Source organism: Physella acuta, unplaced genomic scaffold (assembly GCF_028476545.2).
Source record: "Physella acuta isolate Inbredline_101_S28 unplaced genomic scaffold, ASM2847654v3 ptg000038l, whole genome shotgun sequence".
Lineage (NCBI taxonomy): Eukaryota > Metazoa > Mollusca > Gastropoda > Physidae > Physella > Physella acuta.
Genome location: NW_026731558.1, coordinates 33,566 through 58,720, shown reverse-complemented (window position 1 = coordinate 58,720; position 25,155 = coordinate 33,566). Strand labels below are relative to the sequence as shown.

The following is a 25,155-nucleotide window of genomic DNA, read 5'->3' as shown; positions in this document are numbered from 1 at the left end:
TTAAATTTTACTATTAAGATCTATAACAAAACAAAAATCCAAAGTGGCAATTGTTTATTTTCATTCACACATACAGTTACCAAATTTACATAAAATCATTTCACATTTCTCTTCAAGATTGTTTGGCTTTGTTAAAATCACTTCAACAAAATATTACAATTAAGAAACAAAAATTCATACAATGCAAGTAAAATGATGTAAAACAATGGTTAACATTTATTTATGTTGAACAGTCTACCTTCAAAAACATTCAACAAAAAGTTTATTAAAAAATCTACAACAAATCCAGAAGCTAATTTTGTAGTCAAGGGCAGAAATATTGCTATCGGGTTGTTGCAATCAAATCAAAGAGCAAAATAAATGTGCTTGCATTGCTTTAAGTCTACATTTATTCATAATTCATGAAGCTATTACTGACTAGTTTTTCAAAAGTTATAACAATTAAACATTAACAACAAATAGAATGGATATCTTCAAAATGAAATGAATGACTAATTAAATTCTAAATGAGATCCTAAGTATAATTAAGGTGTCATTTAAAAAAAATGCTACACCAATACCCAGTACTAAAAGAAACAAACTTCACCAAGGTATTTAAAAAAAAAAAAAAGCAATACTTCATCTTATCAGCTCAACACAGGTTCCATGTGTGAATATATTATTTATACTATTTCTAAATTTATTATGTCAAAAGAATATATAGAAGACTTTAATTTTTTTTTAAATTGCTTTTTTAACTCAAAATCATTGTAACACATGTTCATGCTTGAGTAAATCAAATTATGACAATGGAAGAAAATGTTAATTAAATAATTCCACTTTTGAAAATTAAATATGCTTGAAAATGTAGAAAACTTTGACTTTAATTATCAATTAGATTGAAACTGACTAATGTAGCAAAATGAAATACTGTGGTCAAACACTTATTACACACACAAAAATAAATTAAATCTGAATCATTTGAAACCCCAGGCACCTGCTACAAGCATTCAATTCATTCAAGGAAGAAATATATACAACATGTGGTAATATACCATGAATAAGCAGCTGTTTTCAACTGTGGAACATGGGGCCGGTAAAACATTTTTAACAGTGACTTCACTGTGATTTTGTGTAACGTTGAACAGGCTTCAATGGATGATTGAATCTTTGTTCACCTAAACTTTGTATTTTACTAGTTTTTTTGGTTTGTGGTTTTATACTTGGAAATGAATATGTAACACTAAACTCTAAAATGGTTTGGTTAAACTTGACTTTGTTGTTGTCTTGGCTGTCCACTTTGTCTAGGTGAAGGCCTGTCTGGGGGAAATGGTGGATTGTTCCTGGCATATGGTGGTGGATATCTCCCATCTAGTGACAGTATGAAAACATGGTTCATTCATCAAAAAACCTAACGATTGGGTTGCACAAAATAAACACAGCAAAAATTTTCAAAAAATTATTTTCATTACTAAATTTATGTTATAGATTTAAATTTAATGTAAAATATGTGTAGTCTAAAATACACAGATCATTTATCTAATTCCACCACTTGCCAGACTTCAAATTTCCCTTAAAATTTTAAATTTAAAAACCTTACCTGGTCTGTCTAAATGAGGAGAGTCTGTGCCTGAAGAGGGTGATCCTCCTCTGCCATAATGTGGTGGTGGGGGCCCTCTCATGGGTGGGGGAAGCATATCTGGATGAGGGTGTCGGAATGGTGGACTACGTCTGTCTAACATGTGAGGTGGGGGTCTACGATCATATGGAGGGGGGGATCTTCCCTCTAGCATGGGAGGTGGAGGCATTCGAGGTGGTGGTGAGCGTGCATCTCCGAATAGAGGAAGGCGAGGCAGAGGTGGTGAACGAGCTTCTGGAGGAGGGGGTCGCATGCCTGGAGGGGGCAGAGGTCCTCTTCGAAGGTCCATTGGAGAAATGGGTATTCTTTCTCTTGATGTATTTAAAAAGTCTTCATCCCTGTTAATTAGAATAATATGCAACTATTTGAAGATTAGGAAAGTGTGGTCTAATGGTATAGTATTCAACTGCTAACTCTCTGGGCATAGTGCTAACCACATTATCCTTTTATATGCAGAGGTCAATGAAACAGGTGAACTATTCTTCAACTGCACCATAAACTGCTAGGTCCAAACGAGTACTTTAGTTGAAGATTAATTTTTAGCAAACTATTCACAAAGATTAGAATAATACAGATTTTTTTCTAATTCTCATCCATAATAAAACAAGTTTTTACAAAAAACCTACAACCACTAATAATTTTAACTTAATACATGTCCTTCACTAATCAGATGTTGTAAGTACCTCAAATGTGGAGGGGGCAGTGGGGGCATAGAGCCTCTAGATGGTGATCTGTCCATACCAGGAGGTGGTGGTCCATTCATCATTCCTACAGGAAAATTTTGTAAACAAATACATTTATTGATGTTTGTTGACAAATGAATTAAACAAATCAACAATTGCACAGAATGGCCTCTACCTGGGGGAGGTAATCCTCTAGTTGGTAATGGTCGAATCAATCCGCCTGGACCCATGAATTGCCGTCTTTCAATGTCTGTTAGTCTAATGATTAGAAAATCTCTTATTTCCCAAATCAAACTTCATTCTTAATAACAGTTAATAATAATGCCATGAAATGTTAAAAATGCTGTGTTGTATCACCTACAGTACTATAAGCAGGAGCTGCTAGTGAGTACCTACTTTTGTCTCAAAACACCAGCCTCATGTCTGGCCTCTTTTAATTCTCTTTCTGCCGCTCTAGCTGATAACTGAAAGACAGTTCAGTAATAACAGAACAGGCCCTAAGGTTAAGTACAGTTGAAAACTAATAATAGTAGACCATTTTTATTAAAGTCAAAGCCCTTAAAATTAAAAACGTCAATACTTTAGTAATTATAAAAGACGGTGACAAGGTAAGGAGTAACTAAGAACATGAATACTTACCCAGTTTTCATGGGCTTTTTTCTCATTTGCTGCTATCTGTTGACCACAAAATTGTGTATGAAATTTAACAAAGAAACTACTTAATTAATGTAGTCATTGCTTCTATAAAAATAATATTATGGAAGCTGCTACCAGCCTATGCTTAAAACAATACCTGTGAACGGAAGTCCCTCTCTGAAGATGTCAGTTCTCTTTTCAAACTCTCATTTTGAGTTCTATTGTGGAAACATATGTGCATGTAAACAAATGAATGTGCCAACTGTCTATGTGGTTGAATAAAAACTTTGTTCACAACAAAAATGCTATATTCTCTGATTATTACTTATTAATTAAAGTAAAATTATTTTAAAATGTTACAAAGATATTTTAAAAATGTATGTATTTGTTTTGCTCTATTCATAAACAAACCTTATTAACTCCATTTCTTGCTGAATGGACCGGGTGGTTTCATCTGCTGACACCAATTTATGCAGGTTCTGTTTTTTTAAGGCTTCCTGCTCACCCAGCTCTCTGGTGAGATAGTTTATCATCACTCACTCATTTTCATACATTTATTTAAAGTGTTGCAAATATTAATAGCTTAAAAACGAATTTCACACATACAGTTTAATTATTCAAACAGTATATTCTTTTATTTGCTTACACACATGCAGTTTAAAGCTATAAGTAATACTTTTATTTTTAAAAAACCAGCAAGTTTGTATTTAAGGTCACTGCAAACCTTTGTAATTGCATTTCCTTTTCTTTGAAGTATGTTGACAAAACATTGAGTTTGGTCTGAGCTTCTTGACATTGTCTTTCTGCCTTCATTTTGTCTGCCATGCTTGTTTCAACACTGCGTCTTGAGTTCTCAAGTTGCTCTGGACAAGACAAAATGACGTTATTTTTCTCAACAAATGTAGGCTATAAAACAACATGTAATTTCTGTATTAAAATGTATGCTACAAATGACATGTCATTTCTCTAGCTGTATGCATGCATATAAAAAAAAGAATGTATAAAAATATGCTTGCCTTCAAGCTCTTTTCTAGCTTCTGATTCAATCTGCAGTCTGTTGGCTAAGACATCCTTCTCTTCTTCTATAGCTCTCAGGGCAGCATTCACTTTAGACACATCCATCATTGCTTTAACCTTCTCTAGCACACGTTCATTATTATTTTCTGGTGGCCCAAGAAAAATTGTTAAAAAATCACAATTGCTGTTAGGTAAAAGTAAAATGAACACAAACAAATACAAGTGATTAAACAACAACTGTAAAATGACAAGTGTAAACATTAAGTGTAAAACTTACCTCCATCATCGCCTTCAGCCTCCTCCTCTTCAAATGACTTCAGTTGCAGAAAACAATCTTTTAAAACCTACACACAAAACATATCTGACTTAAGACTAAATCAGAAGGTCTAGTTGTTCCTAATGAAATAAAACGCTAAATGAAAAATTAAGAACTTGCCTCCATCTCATTTTCTTTAAAACTAATTGTCTCTTGCATCTGTTTAAACTCTTCTTCTCTCTGGTCCAGTCTTTCTTTTAAATCTATAACTCTGCAGAAAATATTTCTTTTGTTAAATCCTGCAGCAGCGGTAAGTGCTAAGAATTGTTTTTAAATTGTTTAGCTAGAAAACTAGCAATCTGATATTTCTATGACTTACTTTTCCTTCCAATCCTCAGCTTCAGCCAAGAGCTGTAATAGACAGTAAACAATAAGTCACATTACTGTGTAAAACAAAATGCAAACAGGAGTAAGCAAACACAAATTTTATACGCTAAGTAGTAAAGATCTCTGAGATACAATCTGTTGATTTCTCAATAACTACATGTAACATGACACAAAATAGACAAATGAATGAGATTTAAGCTACACACCTGGTCTTTGCTAGTCTGCAGGTGCCCTGTCTGTTCAGTCAGACTGTTCAATTTTGTCATGAGGGTTGTTATCTCTTCATCTTTGTGTCTTATTTCTAGCATAAACTAAACACAAAGAAAATGTATCAGTGACAGTTTCCTGGGGGATAAATTAGAAACAATACCGGTTTAGCTTTTAATTCTTTCCCCATCTCACCTTACTATTCTCCTGTTCAAGTTTCTTTTCTCTTTCTTCCATCTTTTTTATTTGCTTCTCTAATTCTTTAGCCTGAACAAGAAAAATAGAATTTATAATATACATTCTGCACTTGATCAGAAACCATTTGAAATTGGCTATCAATTATAAAGTAAGATGAAAATATACCAACAAGTTGAATGAATAATGAATAAAAAATAAATGCTCGGTGCACTGACCTTTTTACTGGTTTGTTTAGCTTCCCCTTGCTTTGAATTGGCATTAATATTTAATTTTTGGATTTCAGATTCATACATTGCTATTTGTTTTACTAAAGCTTCATTTTCAGACTGAAATTTTTAAAAATAGTTATGTTTACAATAAAGTTTAGTGTACATATTGACATAAATTTGGTTTGAGCTCAAGAAAAGGTTATTCCACTATCTGCACTTAATATAAAAACATAAAGAATTTTCTTCACTTTATGTAACAATAATAATTGTTAAAATAATAGTAAAATGAAGAGAGAGTGTTCATTTAAAATGAAAGATATGTTTACATTTTAAAGAAATATTCACAAATGGAATTTCAACTATATTTTTTAAAAGAACAACATTTTAGCAATTACACACAACAGAATCTGTGGTACTGTATGTCAAGACAACTCTAGTTTGTGAGTTTATGTCTAGCATGTGGTGGAATGTCTATCTAAAACTTGATCAACACAGACAATGTGACCAACATAGACAATGTACCCATACCTGAAGGGCATGAAAATCACTGCTACTTTTTCCTGAGTCTTTTTTATGCTTTGTCAGTTCTTCCTTCAACTTTAAATTCTACAGAAAAAAAAATGAGTATAGTTGCAAACATCTCATTTTAAAAATTAAAAGTAAGTTTATAACATTTAAATTAATTTTAGTCTTTAAGAATGTTAATTAATGAAGATATTTAAGTAAAATTTTCTGTTGACAAAAAGTTTCAACACAGACAAAGTTTTAGCACAGACTGCCACTGTGGTCATCTCCCCTGATCTCAGGTCTAAGCTAGTGAGTTACCTTAGCTATTTAAACACAATATATTCAGCTCTGATAATTACTGACCTCAGTTTTACTTTCTTTGATTGAATCTTCAATGTTTTCCTTCTCTTTAATGGCAAGCTGGAGTTTGGCTTCAAGATCTTGAATGACCTCTGGTCAAATTTATTTGAAAATGTATAATTATTCAATAAGATAAATCACTGTTAATTCATCACATTTTATTTGTTAATTTAGAATAGAACACAACAACAAAAATTATTAAAACTTATTTATTTATTTATTCTAAATAAATATTACGAGCAGGTCTGCACAAAGAATGTGTGCATTAATAATAAAGGGAAATAACTCACCCAATGTATCTCTAAGCTTGTGTTTTTTCCCTCGCTGGAAAAATAAAAATTTTATATAAAAATTAAAAAAAAAAAAACAACTCAAAGCTATTTTGAATATATGCAAATATTTTGTCTGAATACAGAATAAAACTTAATTTTTAAAAATGATCTATGTATGTACCATGTGAAAAAACATTCACAAATTTGTACTGCCTCTAAGTGCAACTTACAGATGAGCAGCTGGATGTAAGGCTGACAATGACCAGTGAAACCAGGGTAAAGATGGTCACCAGCACAGTCATGTTAGGGGACAAACCAAGGGGCTCCATCTCCAGGAAAGTCTGAACTGATGGGGGCAGCTGAAACAACCAATCAGTAGCAGGTCTTTATCACAGCTATTTAGGTACTTGACAATAACATACACCAAAACTTGAATAGCAAGTTATGCTAAGTTATATTAAATGTTTATTTAAATAAAGTTAAAGGAATTACCTTCTCAACAAAGACTTTGGTAAAACTTTCTAAAGACAAGGCAATGCTCTTTGTAAAAGAAGTTTGAGTGATCTCCTCTTTGTCATCAGTCAGCTCCCCATCAGTGATTTTTCTGCTCTGAAAGCTTTGGGCTGCTTCATAATCTGAAGGAATGCCATCTGATGAGAGAGGTGGTGCTGGAATTTCTTGGAAGTCTACAGAGGGCTGGGTTGATGTTTCCAGCTACATGAGTAGAGAATATATCATCACTTACAATGTTAAGACAAATGTATGGGTGAAAAACTGAAAGTAACAACAACTGTTTTATGGACTATATTACATATTGAATATATGCATTGTATTACTTTGTTGTAAAAATAAAATAACTGTGCAAAATGTGGTTTTAAAAAGTTTTTTTAATTTTTATGGTTATCCACTAACCTTTTCATTATCTATATGCCCATGAGATGATGTTGCATCAGGGAGCTCACTCTCTTGGTGATTGTGTGCAGGAGCATCAGGAAGTTCATCATGTGTGTGTGGGTGGCCATGATCAGAGTGTGTGTGCGGGGAGTGAGAGTGGCCATGACCAGAGTGTGTGTGGGGGTGGTCATGATCTGAGTGTGTGTGGGGGTGGTCATGATCAGTGTGTGTGTGTGGGTGGTCATGATCAGTGTGTGTGTGGGGGTGGTCATGATCAGTGTGAGATGTATGGTCATGCTCTGAATGATGATAAGAATCATCATGACCACTCTCTAAAGAGTCCTTAATGTCATCTGTAGAGTGAGCAGCTTGACTACCAGAGTTGACTTGTCCTGCAGATGCTGGACTGTCTTGTTGAGTGAGCTGTACCTTCTTCTCTGGCTGTGCTGGGGATGGAGGCTGTTGGCTCACTGATAAAACTTTACGGCTGCTAAACTCACTGCTCTGGTATATGTCATTGACAATCTGATTCTCTAGGACTGAGTCCCCTGGATTGGGGCTTTGTGCTGTGCTGTTCAATGATGCATCTAGAATAGAACTCTGCAGTGATATTTCAGAGTAATCTCTGGGTTTTTCTTGGATAAACTCAGTTGCTGTAGCATTTTCAACAACTGCTGTTGGCCTCAGCTGGGAGATCTCCAAAGATGACAACTCAGAGGACATGATGCTGTCAGTCACTTTTGTTGGCTGTTCATCCTGAAGAAAAGCAGTGATGAAATTGCCCTCCTCGTCTAACAGTATGGTGGAGCCACCCTCTATGATGGTCTGAACATTGCCAGCCGTGGAAGGTTCTATCAGTGTTTCCTTCGAGTCAGGGCTGGAGTGTTCAATGCTGTCTGCCCTGACAGTGGCAGATGGGGCATCCAACTCTGGAGTAGCTTCTGAAAGATCTACTTTCTTAGGCTCACTATTGCTGCTTTTAAAAAAATCCTTGAAGGCATCACCAACCACAATGCTTTCATCTCTTTGAAAGTAATCCAAATCAACAGGACCAGCATCATCAGCCCCTGAAGTTTTTTCTTTTATACTAGCATCTGTACCACCAGCACTTTTTTCTCTTGGCTCTGACTGATCTGCGTTAGGAATGATGTCCTTTGTTAGACCACTCTGTGAATCTCCATCAGGTGGCGCTGCAGACTTTGTTTGCTGGGCCTCAGATACCACAACAGGGTCAGCTGTCTGCTTGACCTCTGACATAACAGGGTCAGCTGTCTGCTTGACCTCAGATGCCACAACAGGGTCAGCTGTCTGCTTGACCTCAGATGCCACCACAGGGTCAGCTGTCTGCTTGACCTCTGACATAACAGGGTCAGCTGTCTGCTTGACCTCAGACACCACAACAGGGTCAGCTGTTTGTGCATGCTCAGCTGTGATACCTGAAGGTGTGTCAGGACGAACATTTGCCTCAACAACATTTTCAGGCTGCTCCCCTTGTTCTAAATCACTATGTGTTGTTTTGTCCTCACCATCTTGCTTAATGTGAAAAGATTCTTCCTCTGTCTTTAGATCTTCTAGAGGTGTGTCTGATTTCAATGTTGGAAGATCTGCTTTCAATTCAGGTTCCACTGGATCATTTTCTTCCAAGTTTTGTGTTACTGACTGTGGTTCATTCTCTAGAGCTTCCTGTTTCTTCTCTTCTTCAACCTTATCAATTATACCAGCCCGGTTCCAGTTGTCAGTCTCCTCAGGTTTTTCTGTGTCCTTACCTCCAGCCTCAGCTTTATCTGGCAACCTGGCATTAACATCCCCTGTAGAGGGAGACCTAGGGTCGTACACAGGGATATTACCATCATCTTCTTCTTCCTCATCATCCATTGAAAATATCTGGACACCAACATCATTCTTTCTATCCACAATCTTAACCCTAGACCCGCCCTCATCACCACCTACTGCTGGCTCGTCCTGCTCTTCTTGTTCTTCTGGAATCATTTCATCATCATCAGCTTTCTCATCCACTGTTTCTTTCCTCATTATTTCTGGCTCTTTCAAGCCACCTACCGTGTCTGACTTTTCTTCATCATCAGTATCAACATCTTCTTCATCTCTGTTTTCATCTTTAATCCCTGTTTTATCTTCTTGACCTTCAGAATTTCCATTTTCAACCTTTAACTTTGTTTTATCTTCTTGATCGCCATGATTTCTATTTTCATCCTTTGACTTTGTTTTATCCTCTTGGTCTTCAGAATTTCCATTTTCAACATCTGAATCAGTTTTTTTGTCTTGATTTTCCAAAATCTCTGCCTTAACTGTTTCTCTCTTTACTTGTTCCTGTTTTTCTACTGTTTCAAGATTCAATGAGCTTTGCTTATCTTCTGCTAAAGGAGAGCTCTCCTTGTCAGCATGAGGGGTTACATTTTCAGCTACTTCTTTCATTGGTTTACTTTCACCATCTTGTAATGGGTTGACCAGCTTTTTTGAATGCTCTGGAAAAAAATGTTAATAAGTTAATAGCATAAATTGTCTAACTTACTCTTACAAAATGGAAATTGAAAATAAAAATGAACAAATTTTTAAAAAAAGAAATAACCTTCTCTTCTACCATCAAGGTTTGCCATTTTCCTCCTCAAAAAAGAATTCATATCTAAAATAAAGGAAAAATTGAAAACATTTTAAACAAAACAATAAACCTAGTTTGAAGTGAACTAATGCTTAAATTCAAATGTTAAATGGCAAAAATAATAATGGGGTTTGATGAGTTTAAATTAGCACATCATAACTGGTTGCTTAACAGCACACATTAAAATATACTTTGTATAGTTTCATAGTATAAAAATGAAAAATACAGAACTATTTGCTTATTAAAATAAAACAGTAAGTTAATAGCTTCATCATTCTTTTTTCTTAATTGAGCTAAAAGATACACAAAAATTAGTCAACTTGACTTATTCTAATTAACTATGAGAAGAGCAGACAGTATAAAGAAACATGCGGCTGCATCAAGACTTTCACAGCTGTGCACATTTTGTGAAACTTCAGATTTTAGTTGTATAAGATGCAGCAGTTTGAAACTTTAACATGTAACTAACTGGGCTTTATTCAACTTACAGCTAAACCTACAAGAAAAATGAGATATGATAAGGTCAAAAGCATGTTTATAGGTCAAAAGCAATTAATTACTATATTTGTCAATTGGGGAACATGCGCACAAAGTTTGTTAAAAAAGCAGTTTGTAAAAGTTAGGGAAAATCAAATAGGAAGAATTTCAGCAAAGTCACACACATGTAAGGGAAATCTGTACTAGCTGCCTGATGTCTCTAATTTTGTGACATTTACAATTAATCTGTCCAGTTTACAGTACAAGACTATAATGGCAAGCTTTCTGACTGTTCATATTTACACATGCTGGAAATAATACAAAGCTGCATGCAATGCACAGTTATTAAAACTCACAATAAACAACAATGATTATAAAGATTTATCAACGCTTCAATGACTGATAAAGAGAAAAAATAGAAGAGTAAAAGAAGTTTATACACAAGAATGAGCATAATTTTAAAAAATAATGAATGATTAACTTTATAGTAGAAAATCTGTATTAATCCAAAAATTTTAAGCAGTATAATTTACAGAGATGTATCTAATATACTAAATGCTAACTACTGCACATTTAAAATCTATGTTATTACCATCATGTCCATGCCATTTTCACTCCATCAAAATGCTAGATCTAACAACACAACATTAACCATCTCATAAAAACAATTCTTTTTTGTTTACAGATGGTGTTTGTACTGTTAACAATAAGAGACAAGGTCCATGATGAAAAGGGATCTTTTTGTTGCTCTCAGTGTCTACCAGATGACTTAATTATTGGAGTTTGAAATTTATAACTGTTTTGTGAAAAACAAAACAAAATGTAGGCTAAGATTTTTGTTTTGCTTAGAGTTTAGCAAGGCTTTTAAAAAGCAAATATTGTACCCACCTCTGAACATTTTTAAGAAGCCAGAGAACAAACCTTACAGACAAAAGAAAGTGAACAGAGTAAAAACGAATCCACATATTTCTTGCAGATCTATTTTAGAGGCCTAAAACTATATCACTGGTTTGTATAATCATTATTAGAAGGCTATATATCATAAGTGAAGAGTGTGTATTAATCAATGCTAAAAAATGTATGTAAAAACATTCAAAGTTAGTTTTATAACCTGTGTAAATTGGTGAACAAAAACTATAATAATCTGTTCCAAGTGGCAAAACAGTAAGTTTTTTAAAAACAACTTTGGACAAGATATGTATATTTCAACAGCATCACAACTTGCATTGTGTAATAGATAGATGAAATGTCTTATGGTAATGTTGCCATTTATATCAAAGCCACTTATTTTACATGCAGGGGAAATAACTCAGGTTAATAACTATAATAATGCACTGGAAAAAATGTATATGGATTTTAGTATAATGAAGACTTGAGTTTATTAAGCCATTCATTGCGACATGCAGGGGATACAGTTAGGTTACTGTTTACATTACTGCAACAAGGCACTGAAAAAAAAATTGTTAATATGGATTTAAAGTGATCAATTCGGATTTAAAGATTGTGTGAATTTTCAATCAACTGTAGGGCAGGGCCTACTTGGAAGTTATAAATATGAACTTCAAACTGACTTCTAAAACCTTTGCCAAATTATTGTATAAATGTTTTAAAGAGTTAAAATAAGGTTTACAAATTTCATCCACACTGATAAAAATATTTTTTTTAATAAATTATCAACATCTTGTTGGATATTTTGCTCCAAAACTTTTTTTAATAACTTCTATGACAAATTGATCACTTTTTATTTTTTTGTGTTATATAAGTATCATTCTGCAAGAAAGACCTGAAGTGTCAAAGCGATCTCTCTCGGGGTCAAGATAGACATGATTTAAATGATCCCAGTTCTCTGTGCCTAAACCCACTTTTTTGTCTGGAAATTTGAGAACAACTTTATCAGAAAAAGTTATATTAACATGGACATATGAAATAATAATGTAATACTTCTCCCTTTAAACCTCATAACAGTGAATTGAATTGAATTATATGTTAGATAAGGTAAAAATATCATACAAAAGAAATGTATAATCTACCTTCAATCTCTTCTTTGTGTTCCTTAGGTTCATCATCTTTAACTTGATCACTATCATCTTTATCTTCTTCAGACTCTGTGTTAGAGTGTTGAGATAATGGATCAGCATCTTTTTGTGGTTTAGTAGGATCTTGATCACCATTTGGGATCTCAACTATAGGGTCAGCTACCACTTTTTCCTGATGAAAGATACTGGTTACATTAAATAGAATAAAAATGTAAAAGTAGCAACAGAAAAAATATGTAAGAATACATTGGAAACATAAGTAATATTATGCTGGTTAAAAACAGTTCAACAATTCGTCTTTACCTCATGTACATCTTGGCTATCTTCTGCTGAAATAGAAAGTTAATATTTTAAATGCAGTAAATAAATACAAAAGGGTAGCAATTAGTTTATAAATATAATAACCACAACTATATTAGAGCATATTAAATTATATGCTTTAAGTTAAATTGTAATATATTATATACTTATAACTACATAATTTAGAAAGCAACTAACTTAAATAGTTATGACCCATATAATCTTACAAATTATTTCATTAGCAATCAAAAGGATAGAGTTATTTACCCTGGACTGGAGCAGCCTGTTTCACTGGCTCTTCATTATTTTTTCTTTCTCGTCTTGGAAGAGGCTGTTTTCCAATGTTATCAAATTTATCTTTCTGAAATAAGAACAAACACATTAACTCAAGTCACAGTCATCAAAGATAAACTGCACATCGTTGTCCTTCTGACACTAGAAGCTTCTTTGTACGTTAACACTCTTAATAGGTTTTACCAACAAGGGAACATAATTGTGAAGATCAGACTAGATGAATTGTGCGCTCTGTGTCAGCAATTCTAAGATATTTTTTCTCCTCTGAGATTAGCCAATTGTAACCTGTATTTTTTGTGTCATGTGACCTACAGATATCAGTATAGCCATTGATTTTCACAGGACGTTCAATACATGACCACCACCAAGTTATCCCCACAAAAGCAGTGTTATTTATGTATTGTAAATATGATTTCTCATTTAAACAGAGACATCAAAATACATAATAATACATAAAATATATATAATGCATGACCATCACCAAAATATCCCCAATGAAGCTATGTTACATATGTATTGTAAATAGGATTTCTCATTTAACAGTGACATAATACATAGACAGCATCGCCCAACTATTTCAACTATTAAATATTATGTAGAAAGAAAATAACCGTGCTAGCATAACTCACCTCTGTATTGACCAGGAATGATGGTTCACGGAATAAAACTTGATACTCCCTCACAAAACTTTTATCAAAATAACCAAACCTACCATTTAACTGGAGGGGAAAAAAACACATATAATCAATTATAGTGTATTTACTTAAATAACCTGGTATGTGAGATCTTAATCTTTTACACATCAAAATAGTATTTTTAAAAATGTTAATTATTTGTTTAATTTATTTAATTACTTTAAAACATTATATTTAATGCTATAACTTAAGTGTTATCTTGACTTTTAAATAACTGAAAATTGTTTTTTAAATGATAAAGAAAGAAAAAAAATACTGCGTTAATGCTACTTACCTCCCCTCCCCAGAGTCTTGTATTGTCACCAGCTGATTTACTTTTAATTAAAATTGTGTCACCTTGATTAAAAGTTAGAAATAAGGGATGATTTTCAGAATATCTGGCTAAAGCTCTAGCCCGTGATATAACAGCTGTAAAACAAAAAAATAATCATTGGAGAATTATTCATACTTTCGCAAGCTAAGGGTTACAAATCACTATGAACTATCTATTGAAATTAGTCACTAAAACACTTACTTTATAATTATGTAACAGGCCTATTTAAACTACACAAATATTAACATGTCTAAAAAGACAACAAATTCAATTATAAAATAAAAAATTATCTAGATTATCTACAAACTTTTAATAAACTAGAGACTAGACTCAGTGACTTAGATCTAGACTAAATACAAATACTAAGGGTAAAATCACGATATAGCGTCGGTTATTATTCCGGAACTGTACAGCAGTAAAAAACAGTAAAACCATGGCGTAGTCTGTCGAGCCGTTCCGGAAACCACCAGAAATACTGTAAACCATCATTTATTTGCCGCCATATTATTTTTAATACATAATGTTTAAAAATGTGCAAGGATTGATTTTAGTTGCATTTTAAATACTGTTTTGCTAATTATTTTGTATTTATAATTATTTTAATTGTATGTGCTAATTATTGCTGTACTAAACATTATTCTAGTTATTCTTACTACTTTTAACTTTAGTTAATCTAATCGTCTTATTTACTAACAGAACTAGAGCTGGTTGTCGCAAATCCTCTGCAGATTTTTTTCTGTTTCTTAAAAAAAAAAACATTAATTACTACACTCGACTTTATTAATAATATTTAGATTTACTAATTGTTGCTAATTTTTTGTCAGTCAAACATTAAATTAAGTTAAAACAATTTAATGCACTTGACTTTATTTTTCTTTCACCGGTCAAATAAACTATGGTTTACAGTAACGAATGTTACCGAAACTCAACGAACATTACCCAATAATTTCCGATGCTATATCGTGATTTTACCATACTAAGGGCTAAGGGATATTTCGAGTGGGCCCTTTATATCTCTGGCTGAATGAGATCACAACTGGGCCTCAACCTTACAGTACACGTACAGATCATAGTGTACCTTGGCGATAATATTAATAATATAGAATATAGTAATAGTATAATATTAATTTGGTCTATCGGTCGATGCTAGCCGGAATAAGATACGCATGCGATACGCATGCGCAATGGAGAGAAACTACGACTTGCCTTTGCGGCGATGTTTTCGATGGTACTGCGCATGCGTGTGTTTACAACCGCAGAACCCTTAAAACCAACCCTAATAATCCTATCCCTAACCCTATCCCTAATCCTATCCCTAACCCTAATCACTAATCCTATCCCTAACCCTAGCCCTAATCCTATCCCTAACCCTATCCCTATCCCTAACCCTCATTCTAGCCCTAACCCTAGCCATAGGTCACTGCGCATGCGCAGAGTTATCTTTTGCCGACTAAGTGGAGACTTTGGGGAGAAAAATCTTCCGAGTAGACACTTCATCACTTTGTATTAATTTACGGTAATCTATCGTTTTAGCGTAATCAATTCGGCTGAAGTAGTAATGTAGTTGTAAGGTAACTAATGAATATGAGTTAAATATGAGTATATTTTTGCATATTATGATAAAATACTATAGATAATTGAATAATAAATTACAATTAAAGGCTAAATCAATTAAAATGTCCTGAAATTCACTTTTAACAACGAAGTTCCAGATACTAAATTTACTATTTAAAACAGCGGCCATCTTAAAAACACATTATTTCGAGTAGATTCCCTTTGATTTCTATTTGTATGAAAATGTAATGATTTTCGCTATTAAACACGGGTGCCTGGTTTTCATATACATAGGCTGGAGGGGGTTTTTTTTCTTAAAAATTCCTCCATTTAAAAATTCTATTGACTGACAATAATCATCAGTTCTAGAATTATTGTGAGATGTAACTTTTATAGAAAGCTACGTTTTTTTTGTGTAGAGCTACTACTAGATCTAATGTAAATGTTTATTTAAATAATAGTTGGAGCTTATAATTTATTGTTTGTTTGCTATTTCCATTTTATGTGATTCAGTCGTTAATGGCGTCCAGTTTTATGACCTCTATTCACTTCATACCATTTCTTATTTCTTACACACCTTTCCCTAGTAAAACATCGTCTCAAAAGCCAGATACTACACCCGTTAAGTGAGCCAGATACTACACCCGTTAAGTGTGCCAGTTACTACACACGTTAAGTGTGCCAGTTACTACACACGTTAAGTGTGCCAGTTACTACACACGTTAAGTGTGCCAGTGACTACACCCGTTAAGTGTGCCAGTTACTACACACGTTAAGTGTGCCAGTGACTACACCCGTTAAGTGTGCCAGTTACTACACACGTTAAGTGTGCCAGTGACTACACCCGTTAAGTGTGCCAGTTACTACACACGTTAAGTGTGCCAGTTACTACACACGTTAAGTGTGCCAGTTACTACACACGTTAAGTGTGCCAGTTACTACACACGTTAAGTGTGCCAGTTACTACACACGTTAAGTGTGCCAGTTACTACACCCGTTAAGTGTGCGTTGTCTTTTATGGTAGATCCCCATCAGAGTTTCTTCTAGGCATTTCTTCAGGCGGGCTCTGCCCCCCCCCCCCCTAACGAAATGGATTTTGTATAGAAAATATATACTTTTACCAGTCAAAATGTCGATACCAAATACCCAAATGCTACTGGAGAGGGGGGGGGGGGTCTGTCGGGCGAACTGCATGCCACCATATTTAATTTAATTTAACACCATTATAATGTATCGATTTAAACTTCATTGAGATCTATTCGCCAGGCAAAACGTCGCAAAAGTCCCGACAGCATAGTACTTTTTTTTTAATTACGGTCTTTTTCTTTAAAATGAACTAGCGGTAAATGACGTTACGCGCGCCGTGAACTTGGTGAGGCTGTTGTTTCTAAGTGGGGGGGGGGGGTGAAACGGCAGTATTAAGACCCAGTATAGGAAAGACGATAGGTAAGGGGTCATTCATAAATGACGTCACGCTTGTTTTGACGATTTTTTACCCCCCCCCCTCCCCCCTTTGAGTGTGACGTCATTTATGGACGACCCCTAACTGATGGATTCTAATTCTCCTACAACTATAGGTCGATCTAGATTTTTTTTTTTACATGGACCCGAACTTTGAAATCTCATTATATAGTGGTTGTTTTTGTTTTTGTAATGATAAATGGTAGGGAGGGGTAAACACCGACCACTGGAAAAATAGGCAGCTAATAAAAGCTGGAAGCACAATGGGTTAACCCTTGAGCTTAAGGTGTTCAGGGCTGGGTAGGCAACACTGGATGGATGGGATCAGGGATTGGAACTAATCAGAGCGGCAGAGGACGGCAATGGGAGAATTATAATGTCAGCTGTGGTGCCCCAACGACAACAATAAGGCTTGAGGGAGGAAGTTGATGATGATGAGGCCCGGGGTAAACAAATTAAAGTTATTGCAACTCTAGAGCTGACACATGTGGACGAGGTAGGTATGATCGTGAATGATAAATAAGGTTGAAATGACCGATAGGAAGTCAAAACAACTAGTATGGGTCGGAAGCTGAACGAATGGTTTGAACATTGTAGCAACATTGTATCATGATGGCCCAATAACCTGACTTCTCAGTCTTTCTTCTCAAGATAACTCTTGTTTTCGCCCCTTAATTTGCTTTTTCTGTCCCTGTCGGATTATCTACAGTGGCTAATATGTTTGTTGTGTGTAGTGATGTGCTAGCTGGTCACATGATTTAGCCTCGTATTATCATTGGCTGGTACAAAAATAACTCGGATATCTGATGTTTTTCGCGGGTAAACATACGACATCCGTTGTTATTTCACCATGGCAGGGAGACCACGAGTTGATCGACGAACAATAATTCCAGAGGGTGATGTATTAAATGATGTTGCTATCCGTGCTGAGTCTTGGCGGCTGATTACGCTGTCAGAGCACCTCCGAACCCCAGAGGCTGCACTCATTTGGCTTGCACAGCGGAAGCTGGTCAAGAACCAGATGATTTGCCCAGTCTGCAACGTGCAGTGCAAGCTGCAAGTGTATAACCAGGGCATTGACACAAAGCGATGGTCTTGTGATATATGCAATAAGAAAACGAGTGTGCGAGACGGATCTTTTTTTGCAAGGAGTCATTTACCCTTGGAAAAAATAGCCGTCTCAATGTACTGTTTCAGCCAGGATTTTCCTCAGGCTTTAACAATGAGAGAGGCTGACATTCTTCGCCCCAATACCATTGTGGACTGGTTCAATTTCTGTAGGGAAGACATTGGTGTATATCTAGATCGACACGCTACCCAAATCGGGGGCTTCGATGCTAACGGCGATTCTGTGATTGTCGAGATTGACGAAACCAAGTATTTCCACCGTAAATACAATCGCGGACAATGGCGTGAAGGACATTGGGTGTTCGGTGGAATCGAGCGAGGATCGGGGCGTTGTTTTCTGGTAGAAGTACCAAATCGCGATGCAGCAACCCTTGAAGCAGAAATACTTCGTCACATTCTTCCTGGGACCCGTATCATGTCTGATGGTTGGGCAGCGTATAGAAACATTCCACAACTAGCCCATGGTATTTACGAGCATGGAGTCGTAATTCATGACCGCAACTTTGTCCATCCACTCGATGCCGAGATTCATACTCAGAATATTGAAAACTTCTGGATGCGAGCTAAGAGGAAGCTTAAGAGACAGTTCGGCACTACTCGTGAGTTGTTTCCATCTTACCTTCGGGAAATCGAATTTCGAAGCCGATTTGCCCATGACAACATTTTTGCTGAGTTTCTGCTCATCATTGCTGAACAATATCCAGTTTAAGAATATTTGTCATGTTTATTGAGTTTGTCTCGTTGTTTATGAATGTGATTATTTGTTGAACTATTTAAGAGTAAGACAGCATCTGAACTAAGTAGCAGATTGTTACCCAGCATTGTTATGACTTTTGTCATTGTTTTTCTAAGTATTTTTATGACTTTCAGTATTGATGTTATCATTATTATGAGTTTGAGTGTTATTACATGAAACTGTTCATTCCACGCTCCGATTTAATAAAATACTATTATTTTTTCAATAAAAATCTATAATTATGCTTTACATGTAGTGCATAATATTGAGAAAAAGCAATTACGCTAAACCGGTAACCCCTCGTTTTTGCGTAGTTGTGATTTTCATCATTTTCGTTTTAGACGTAAATCAATGTCTCAAAAATCATTTACTCCATCATTTAGGTGTGTGATGTTATGTATGATCGATCCTCAAGTCTTTCAGACACATTTTGAATATTTATTGTCAAAATGTCGATATTAAATACTCACAATGAGTGATATGGGACTGTCCATAAATGCTGTCGCATAGGATATGCTACGGGAGGGAGAGGGTCTGTGTCGTCACCTTAGGCGTGTACGTAATCAACATGTATAATATAAAAAAGGGTTACACGGAGAAACATGCGTGACGTCACTGAAGGAAGACTTCTATATTGCTAAGTTCAATGACTGTGATAACACCAAATGTTAGTGTTTATGCATACCTTGTTCACAACGAATGATTGTAACTATCGCAAGCCTGCAATCCTTAGACGTGTTAAACGATGTACACACATCATCCCCGCCAAAACAACCTGCCGACTAACAGGCCCGAACATATATACTCCTCGTGAAAAAAAGGTTTTAACCAGACTGCTCTGCAGATTAAAATCACACAAATTCGTATGGACGAATAAGGTGGGCGGAGAACCGCACGCCGCCATGTTTAATTTAACACCATGTATCGAGCTAGACATCATTCGTTAAACAAAAGTCCAAACAATGTAGTACCTTTTTTTGATTTTCTTAAAAATTACTGCATCTCTTTCTTTAAAATTAGTCCAGCCGTAAATGACGTCACGCGCGCCGTGAAATTGGCGAGGATGTGCCAAATGGGGGATGAAGCGGCGGCGGATTTTTAATTATTTTTTTTGTAACAAAAGATCGTAGGCAGAGATAAACATCGACGAATGAAAAAATCGATTCCCCCTCCCCTAATGGTAACTAAAATACCAGGTGGCTGGTTTAATATCATATAGCAAAGCTCTGCGACACCCCCCAACCCTAAATCACCATTTCTAACGAAAAAAAAACAACCTGTTCTTCATCAATTTTTATTGTATAAAAATATTTCTTTTTAAATTATTTTACCCCTCCTGTATTTTGTGCAAAAAAAGGTTTAAATGTTGGAACTTCGAACAGTTTTTGAAGTCAATTGAAATTTGAAGAAGAGAAGGCGGTCCAATGTCTTACTTATATCAAACAAGGCAGCTAAGAATATAAACAACAAAAGTCAACACAATATACATACAGATAGACATTTTTTTTCAAGGGAAACTACTCTAATTTTGTTTGGAAAGATGGCCGATGTTTTTATGTGCTTATATTTATCTCAAACATCTTGTTTAAAGTTAGTTTCATTTTATTTTAAATTGTTTTGGTCACTTATTGTTATTTTAAATCAATTAGCTGTCATATTTTGTAAAATTTGACATAAATATACTTATTTAAAAAAAAATATTCATCCGTCACCTCTCCCGCACATTACTACAGCCGGCCGAATTGATTACGCTAAAGCGATAGATTACCTTAATTTACTACTATTCTAGTTACCACTAGCTAAATCTAGCTGCAAGCAGTTACTTAGATCTATAGGCCTAATCTAGATTCTAGATCTACTCTAGGCACTCTAGGGTTCTTGGTAAAATATAAAATGGCAAGACTGAAACTTTAGACTAGATCTAGATCTAGAAAAAATGCTAGACGTCTTAGTTAGATCTAGAAATCTAGAATCTAGATCTAGATCTAGATCTAGAAATAATCTAGAATTAGTGAAATCTAGAATAGATCTAGATTTCTAGATCTAGATCTAGATCTACGTGAATTATTTCTAGATTCTAGATCTAAAATAATTTAAAAAACTTACTGCTACACTGTGCGTCGGCACATAACCTTTTATTTGAAATTCGTTCCTGTTTAATAGCAGTATGAGTACATTTAACTATTATTACTAATAACATAAATATTATTTTTATTTTCGACCAAACATTGTAGGCTGCCATGTTTCGATTCCGCAGCGATTACACGTCACACAATTAAAAATCAATGAACACTCCCTATTCTAGATTATTATTATTTTGTCAACTGCAGTCAGCTGTAGGAATCGACAGTGGAAAACTGAACGTAGATTTAGGGGAGGTATATATTAAAGAATAGAAATTTTGTGACGATGCGTTACAAAGGGGAGGGGGGCTAGGAATTTATAAAAAGTGAATATTAGTATTTTTACACATAATGATGACATTTTAAATGCTTATTTTAATATATCAATATAATAAATAAATCAATAGGCCTAATGAATAATAAAATAATTCAATATAATATTTCAATATTTGAGAAAGAAATCGATGTTTCACACGAGCAAAATGTCTGTCAGCAACAGCATTATAGCCACCGCATTGCAAGCAGAGTTTCTTCCAGGCATCTCTTCCAGCCCCCCCCCCCCCCCCCCCCGAACGAAATGAAATTTATATAATTTATATAGAAAATATATACTTTTAACAGTGTCCGCCCCCCGAAGAAAGTTTACCGCCCCCCCCCCCGAAGATTTCAAGTGCCCCCCCCCCCCCCGGAGAAAAAAGTCTGGAAGAAACACTGATTGCAAGTATAAGCAAGGCATTTATATGCCCTGGAAACACAGGGCCCTTTTGCATCTTTAACAAAAGTAAAATTTAACATTTAAAACTGCACCAGGTCCTCCGGCGCCCTGGCCGTAGCGTACGCTTGGGCCCCCGACTTTCCCATCGGCTACCTGAGTACATGGTGTCCGTTAATTGCGCGTCCTGCAGTGTCAGAAGTTGCCTACTCGAGTTCACTTGTTTCTGTGACCTCGGCATATGAAGAGATAGTGTGGTCAGCACCATGAGGGACGGCATCCAGCAATGTAACATGTTGTAGGTTACTTGAGGCTTTTATTTTCATGGTTGATTTTTAGAGTGTTAAAGACATCCATCTGCAAGCTGGGGTGTATTTCCGTGTCAAAATAGATCATCGTATTGTTGTTAGCTATCTTCGCAACACCCGGATTCGTAAAATGTGATGCCTGTGTGTAGTTCAGCATTATGTCCGGCTCATTGACTGCTTTTGAAATTGGTTTCGCACACTGTGCAGGTGGCTTCTCTTCCATATTCTGATTGTGTTCTTCTTCTATTCGTTCTTAATTCTAGTAGTGGAAAGAATTCCCTCCAACACAATTAAGTATTACGTGTCAACTGGTTATGCACCATATAGGCCGTTACTTTTCTTTTTTGGATTTGCTTCCATAGCCTTTATCCAACCAAGAACAAACTACAAGGCAGTCGTTTGATTTTGGAGTTGTCTCTCATAGAGGAGTAGCTGTCTCCAGCTATCAGCTATCAAACTCGAGACTTTTCGGTATAGCAACCATGAACTTCATCGATTCGACCACGCCTAACCGTTCCGAATGTGTGTTTTGTTGGTTCATTGACTTTGTTGAAAGGGAGTAGGCAATATCCGCACTCTACCTTCCTTTCAGGTGATATGTATTTTTGCGCTGTTTGATTCCCTGTCTTTTGTTATATTTGGGCTGATGATTTGTTTCCTTTTAACGAGTGTTATGTCTGTATCCATCTTTGCCTGTGGTTTTATAGCTTGGGATTTTCAATTTCTGTGGGTTGTATTTTTTTGCTTGTGATAATTCGTTGTTTGTTGCTTTGACTGAAAATAGAAATGTCTGTGTCCATTGTTGTGTTTTTCTGTGGATTATTTGTGGTAGCTACTGAATTTGCCATGTCTGTGTTTCTTGTTTTGCTGTAGCAGGTGTAAATGGCCTGGCCCAGTGTTTCTTCCAGACCTTTTTCTCCGGGGGGGGGGGGGGAGGAAGGGGGGTTGATATTTTCGGGGGGGGGGGTGGACAACATTTTCCGGGGGGACGACACACACTGGTAAAAGGAATTGTTTTCTATATAAATTCCATTTCGTTTGGGGGGGGGGAGGTGCATAGTAACTCTGGCCTATTGTATCCTTTGTTGTATCTTGTTTTGGGTTGTTGCCCGCTTTTGGGGATACTGGGTTGGCATTCATGTTGGGAACTCCGGTTGTGCCGTGCTGATATTATGAGCTGTTGTCGTGATTGTTGTACCATCCTTTGCTTGTGGTATTCAACCTTTAATCTAAATCGAGTCTGAATCCGAAGATGGCAATGGTTAGTAAAATGCTTCCTCGAGGAGCTTCGTTGGCACGCCTGTCTTCTTCCGGGAAGTAGTATTAGAATTTTATTGCTGTTTTTTTTTATGTTTGAGCTTGATGTAGTGTAGGATGGATGATGGGTTGTCTTAATAGATTGTGAATCTGCGGTTGTTTGTGTGGGGATTATGTCTATAGTAATTTTGGCTCTTATTTTGCTTATTATACGAAAAACTTTCAGGAGAGTCTCATTGCTGACTGAGGGCAGGACCCATACGACTGTTCTAGTAATTCTATCCTTTACGTGAGTATTGAAGTATAAGGTTTAGAATCCATTTTCTTTGGTACTTTTGTTCGGTAGTTAAATCAAAACTGTCGGAAGAAAAATACCACGTGTTCGCTCGTCGTAGCTCAGCTTCAGTATTTGATATTGGCTAATTAGTTGTTTGATTATACGTGTCCTCTTAAGCTTATGTATCCATTAGCTTTGATGAAAACTTACATTGTTGGAGATGTTGAAGACTAAGCTGAGTACAGGTCTGGGCATAAGTGTGGGTGAAGTCAAAATGCCTGAAAATGTTTGGGCAAAATATTTTCCGATACTGTGAGATCAGTATCTTATATATTGAGAACTTAAACGATGCTACCCCCCACCCCCGAAGAACGTCAGTCACTCATGTTAGGCTACTTAGAAATACGAGCACACAATTTCGTACGTAAAGAAATCTTACTCTGGAGTTATTAAATATAACAAAAAAAGAAGTACGCTACTTCTCTTTTTACTAGCTTTTATTTAACTAGCTTTTCGTGCTTTTGCCTTTTGTCTTACTGTATAGCAATATTTACGTCTGTAAGCTTTGGTGTAACGTCCGATTTGGGCTATAGGTCTGACATTTTGCGACGATGTGTGACGGCGGGATAAGGGGGAGGCAAAAACAATTTTAAAAAAAAACGTGACGTCGTAGTCAGGTCAGTGGCGTAGCGAGGTCGGGTGTCACCCGGTGCGGCACTTAATGGTGTCACCCCCAGAGGCGTAGCGACCCTTCCCGGGGACAAACTTTCAAATTTTCGATTTGCACCCCCCCCCTCAAACTTTCGATTTGCACCCCCCCTCAAGTTTTTCTCTATATATTTTGCTATTTTTTGCCTTGGTGTCACCCCCCCCCCCTAAATGGTGTCACCCGGTGCGGTCCGCACCCCCCTCGCTACGCCTCTGGTCGCAGTGGATATTATAATCCCTTAAACTTTAAGCAAATAATTAGGCCTAACTAAAACATATTTAACATCTTACATAGGTCAGCTTTCACTATTTAACATATTTTCACAAACTCTACACTTTTAATATATAACATTCATTAGACTAAGAATTTTCTTGGAAACGGGGAATCATTATCAAATTACCCAAAAAGGGCGACCTTAATGTTTGTGAGAACTGGAGAGGCATTAATCTTCTGTCAGTACCAGGAAAAGTCTTCTGCAGAGTCCTATTGCAAAGAATGAGGAAAGGAATTGATGGGATCCTTCGTGAAGAACAAGCTGGCTTCAGGGCCAACAGGTCATGTAACGACCAAATATTTGTCTTGCGCACTATCGTGGAACAGTCCCTGGAGTGGAATTCGTCTCTCTACATCAACTACATAGATTTCGAGGAAGCATTTGATAGCATCCACCATCCATCATTATGGAAGATACTAGAGCTATATGGCTTTCCAGGAAAAGTCATAAACATACTTAAGGACATGTACTATGATAACCAATGCTGTGTGCGACACGAAAATCAGCAAAGTGAATGGTTCAAGGTAAAAACAGGAGTCAGACAGGGCTGTGTCATCTCACCTGTCATTTTTTTGGTGGTAATAGACTGGATTATGAGAAGAGCCACTGAGGATAAGCCAAGAGGAATTGTTTGGGAACT

At 36.0% G+C, this 25,155-nt stretch overlaps 1 protein-coding gene across 1 annotated transcript; it reads right to left on the bottom strand.

Moving 5' to 3' along the window:
• Nucleotides 1-39: 39 nt before the first annotated feature.
• On the bottom strand, nucleotides 40-21,126 carry LOC131943714 (transport and Golgi organization protein 1 homolog). Its single transcript, XM_059303931.1, has 30 exons — nucleotides 20,962-21,126; nucleotides 13,938-14,071; nucleotides 13,598-13,687; nucleotides 12,942-13,035; nucleotides 12,678-12,703; nucleotides 12,369-12,546; nucleotides 12,122-12,208; nucleotides 9,832-9,885; nucleotides 7,263-9,727; nucleotides 6,843-7,064; nucleotides 6,581-6,709; nucleotides 6,369-6,402; nucleotides 6,082-6,170; nucleotides 5,740-5,817; nucleotides 5,218-5,328; nucleotides 5,000-5,071; nucleotides 4,762-4,908; nucleotides 4,590-4,621; nucleotides 4,391-4,481; nucleotides 4,232-4,298; nucleotides 3,954-4,100; nucleotides 3,662-3,800; nucleotides 3,349-3,450; nucleotides 3,095-3,155; nucleotides 2,941-2,976; nucleotides 2,698-2,765; nucleotides 2,477-2,559; nucleotides 2,302-2,386; nucleotides 1,580-1,956; nucleotides 40-1,350 (listed from the first exon to the last, which is right to left on the bottom strand). The coding sequence occupies exons 1-30, from the start codon at nucleotides 21,095-21,097 to the stop codon at nucleotides 1,244-1,246; spliced, it is 5,541 nt and encodes a 1,846-aa protein (XP_059159914.1). The 5' UTR covers nucleotides 21,098-21,126; the 3' UTR covers nucleotides 40-1,243.
• Between the last annotated feature and the right edge of the window lie 4,029 nt (nucleotides 21,127-25,155).

Bases quoted from the DNA above. Each gene is read 5' to 3' on its own strand.
- LOC131943714 (XM_059303931.1), bottom strand. From the start codon at position 21,097: ATGGCAGCCTACAATGTTTGGTCGAAAATAAAAATAATATTTATGTTA. The intron at 13,036-13,597 runs GTGAGTTATGCT...TTCTTATTTCAG, and splicing joins CATTCCTGGTCAATACAGAG to AAAGATAAATTTGATAACAT. The intron at 2,766-2,940 runs GTAAGTATTCAT...ACTGTCTTTCAG, and splicing joins AAAAAGCCCATGAAAACTGG to TTATCAGCTAGAGCGGCAGA.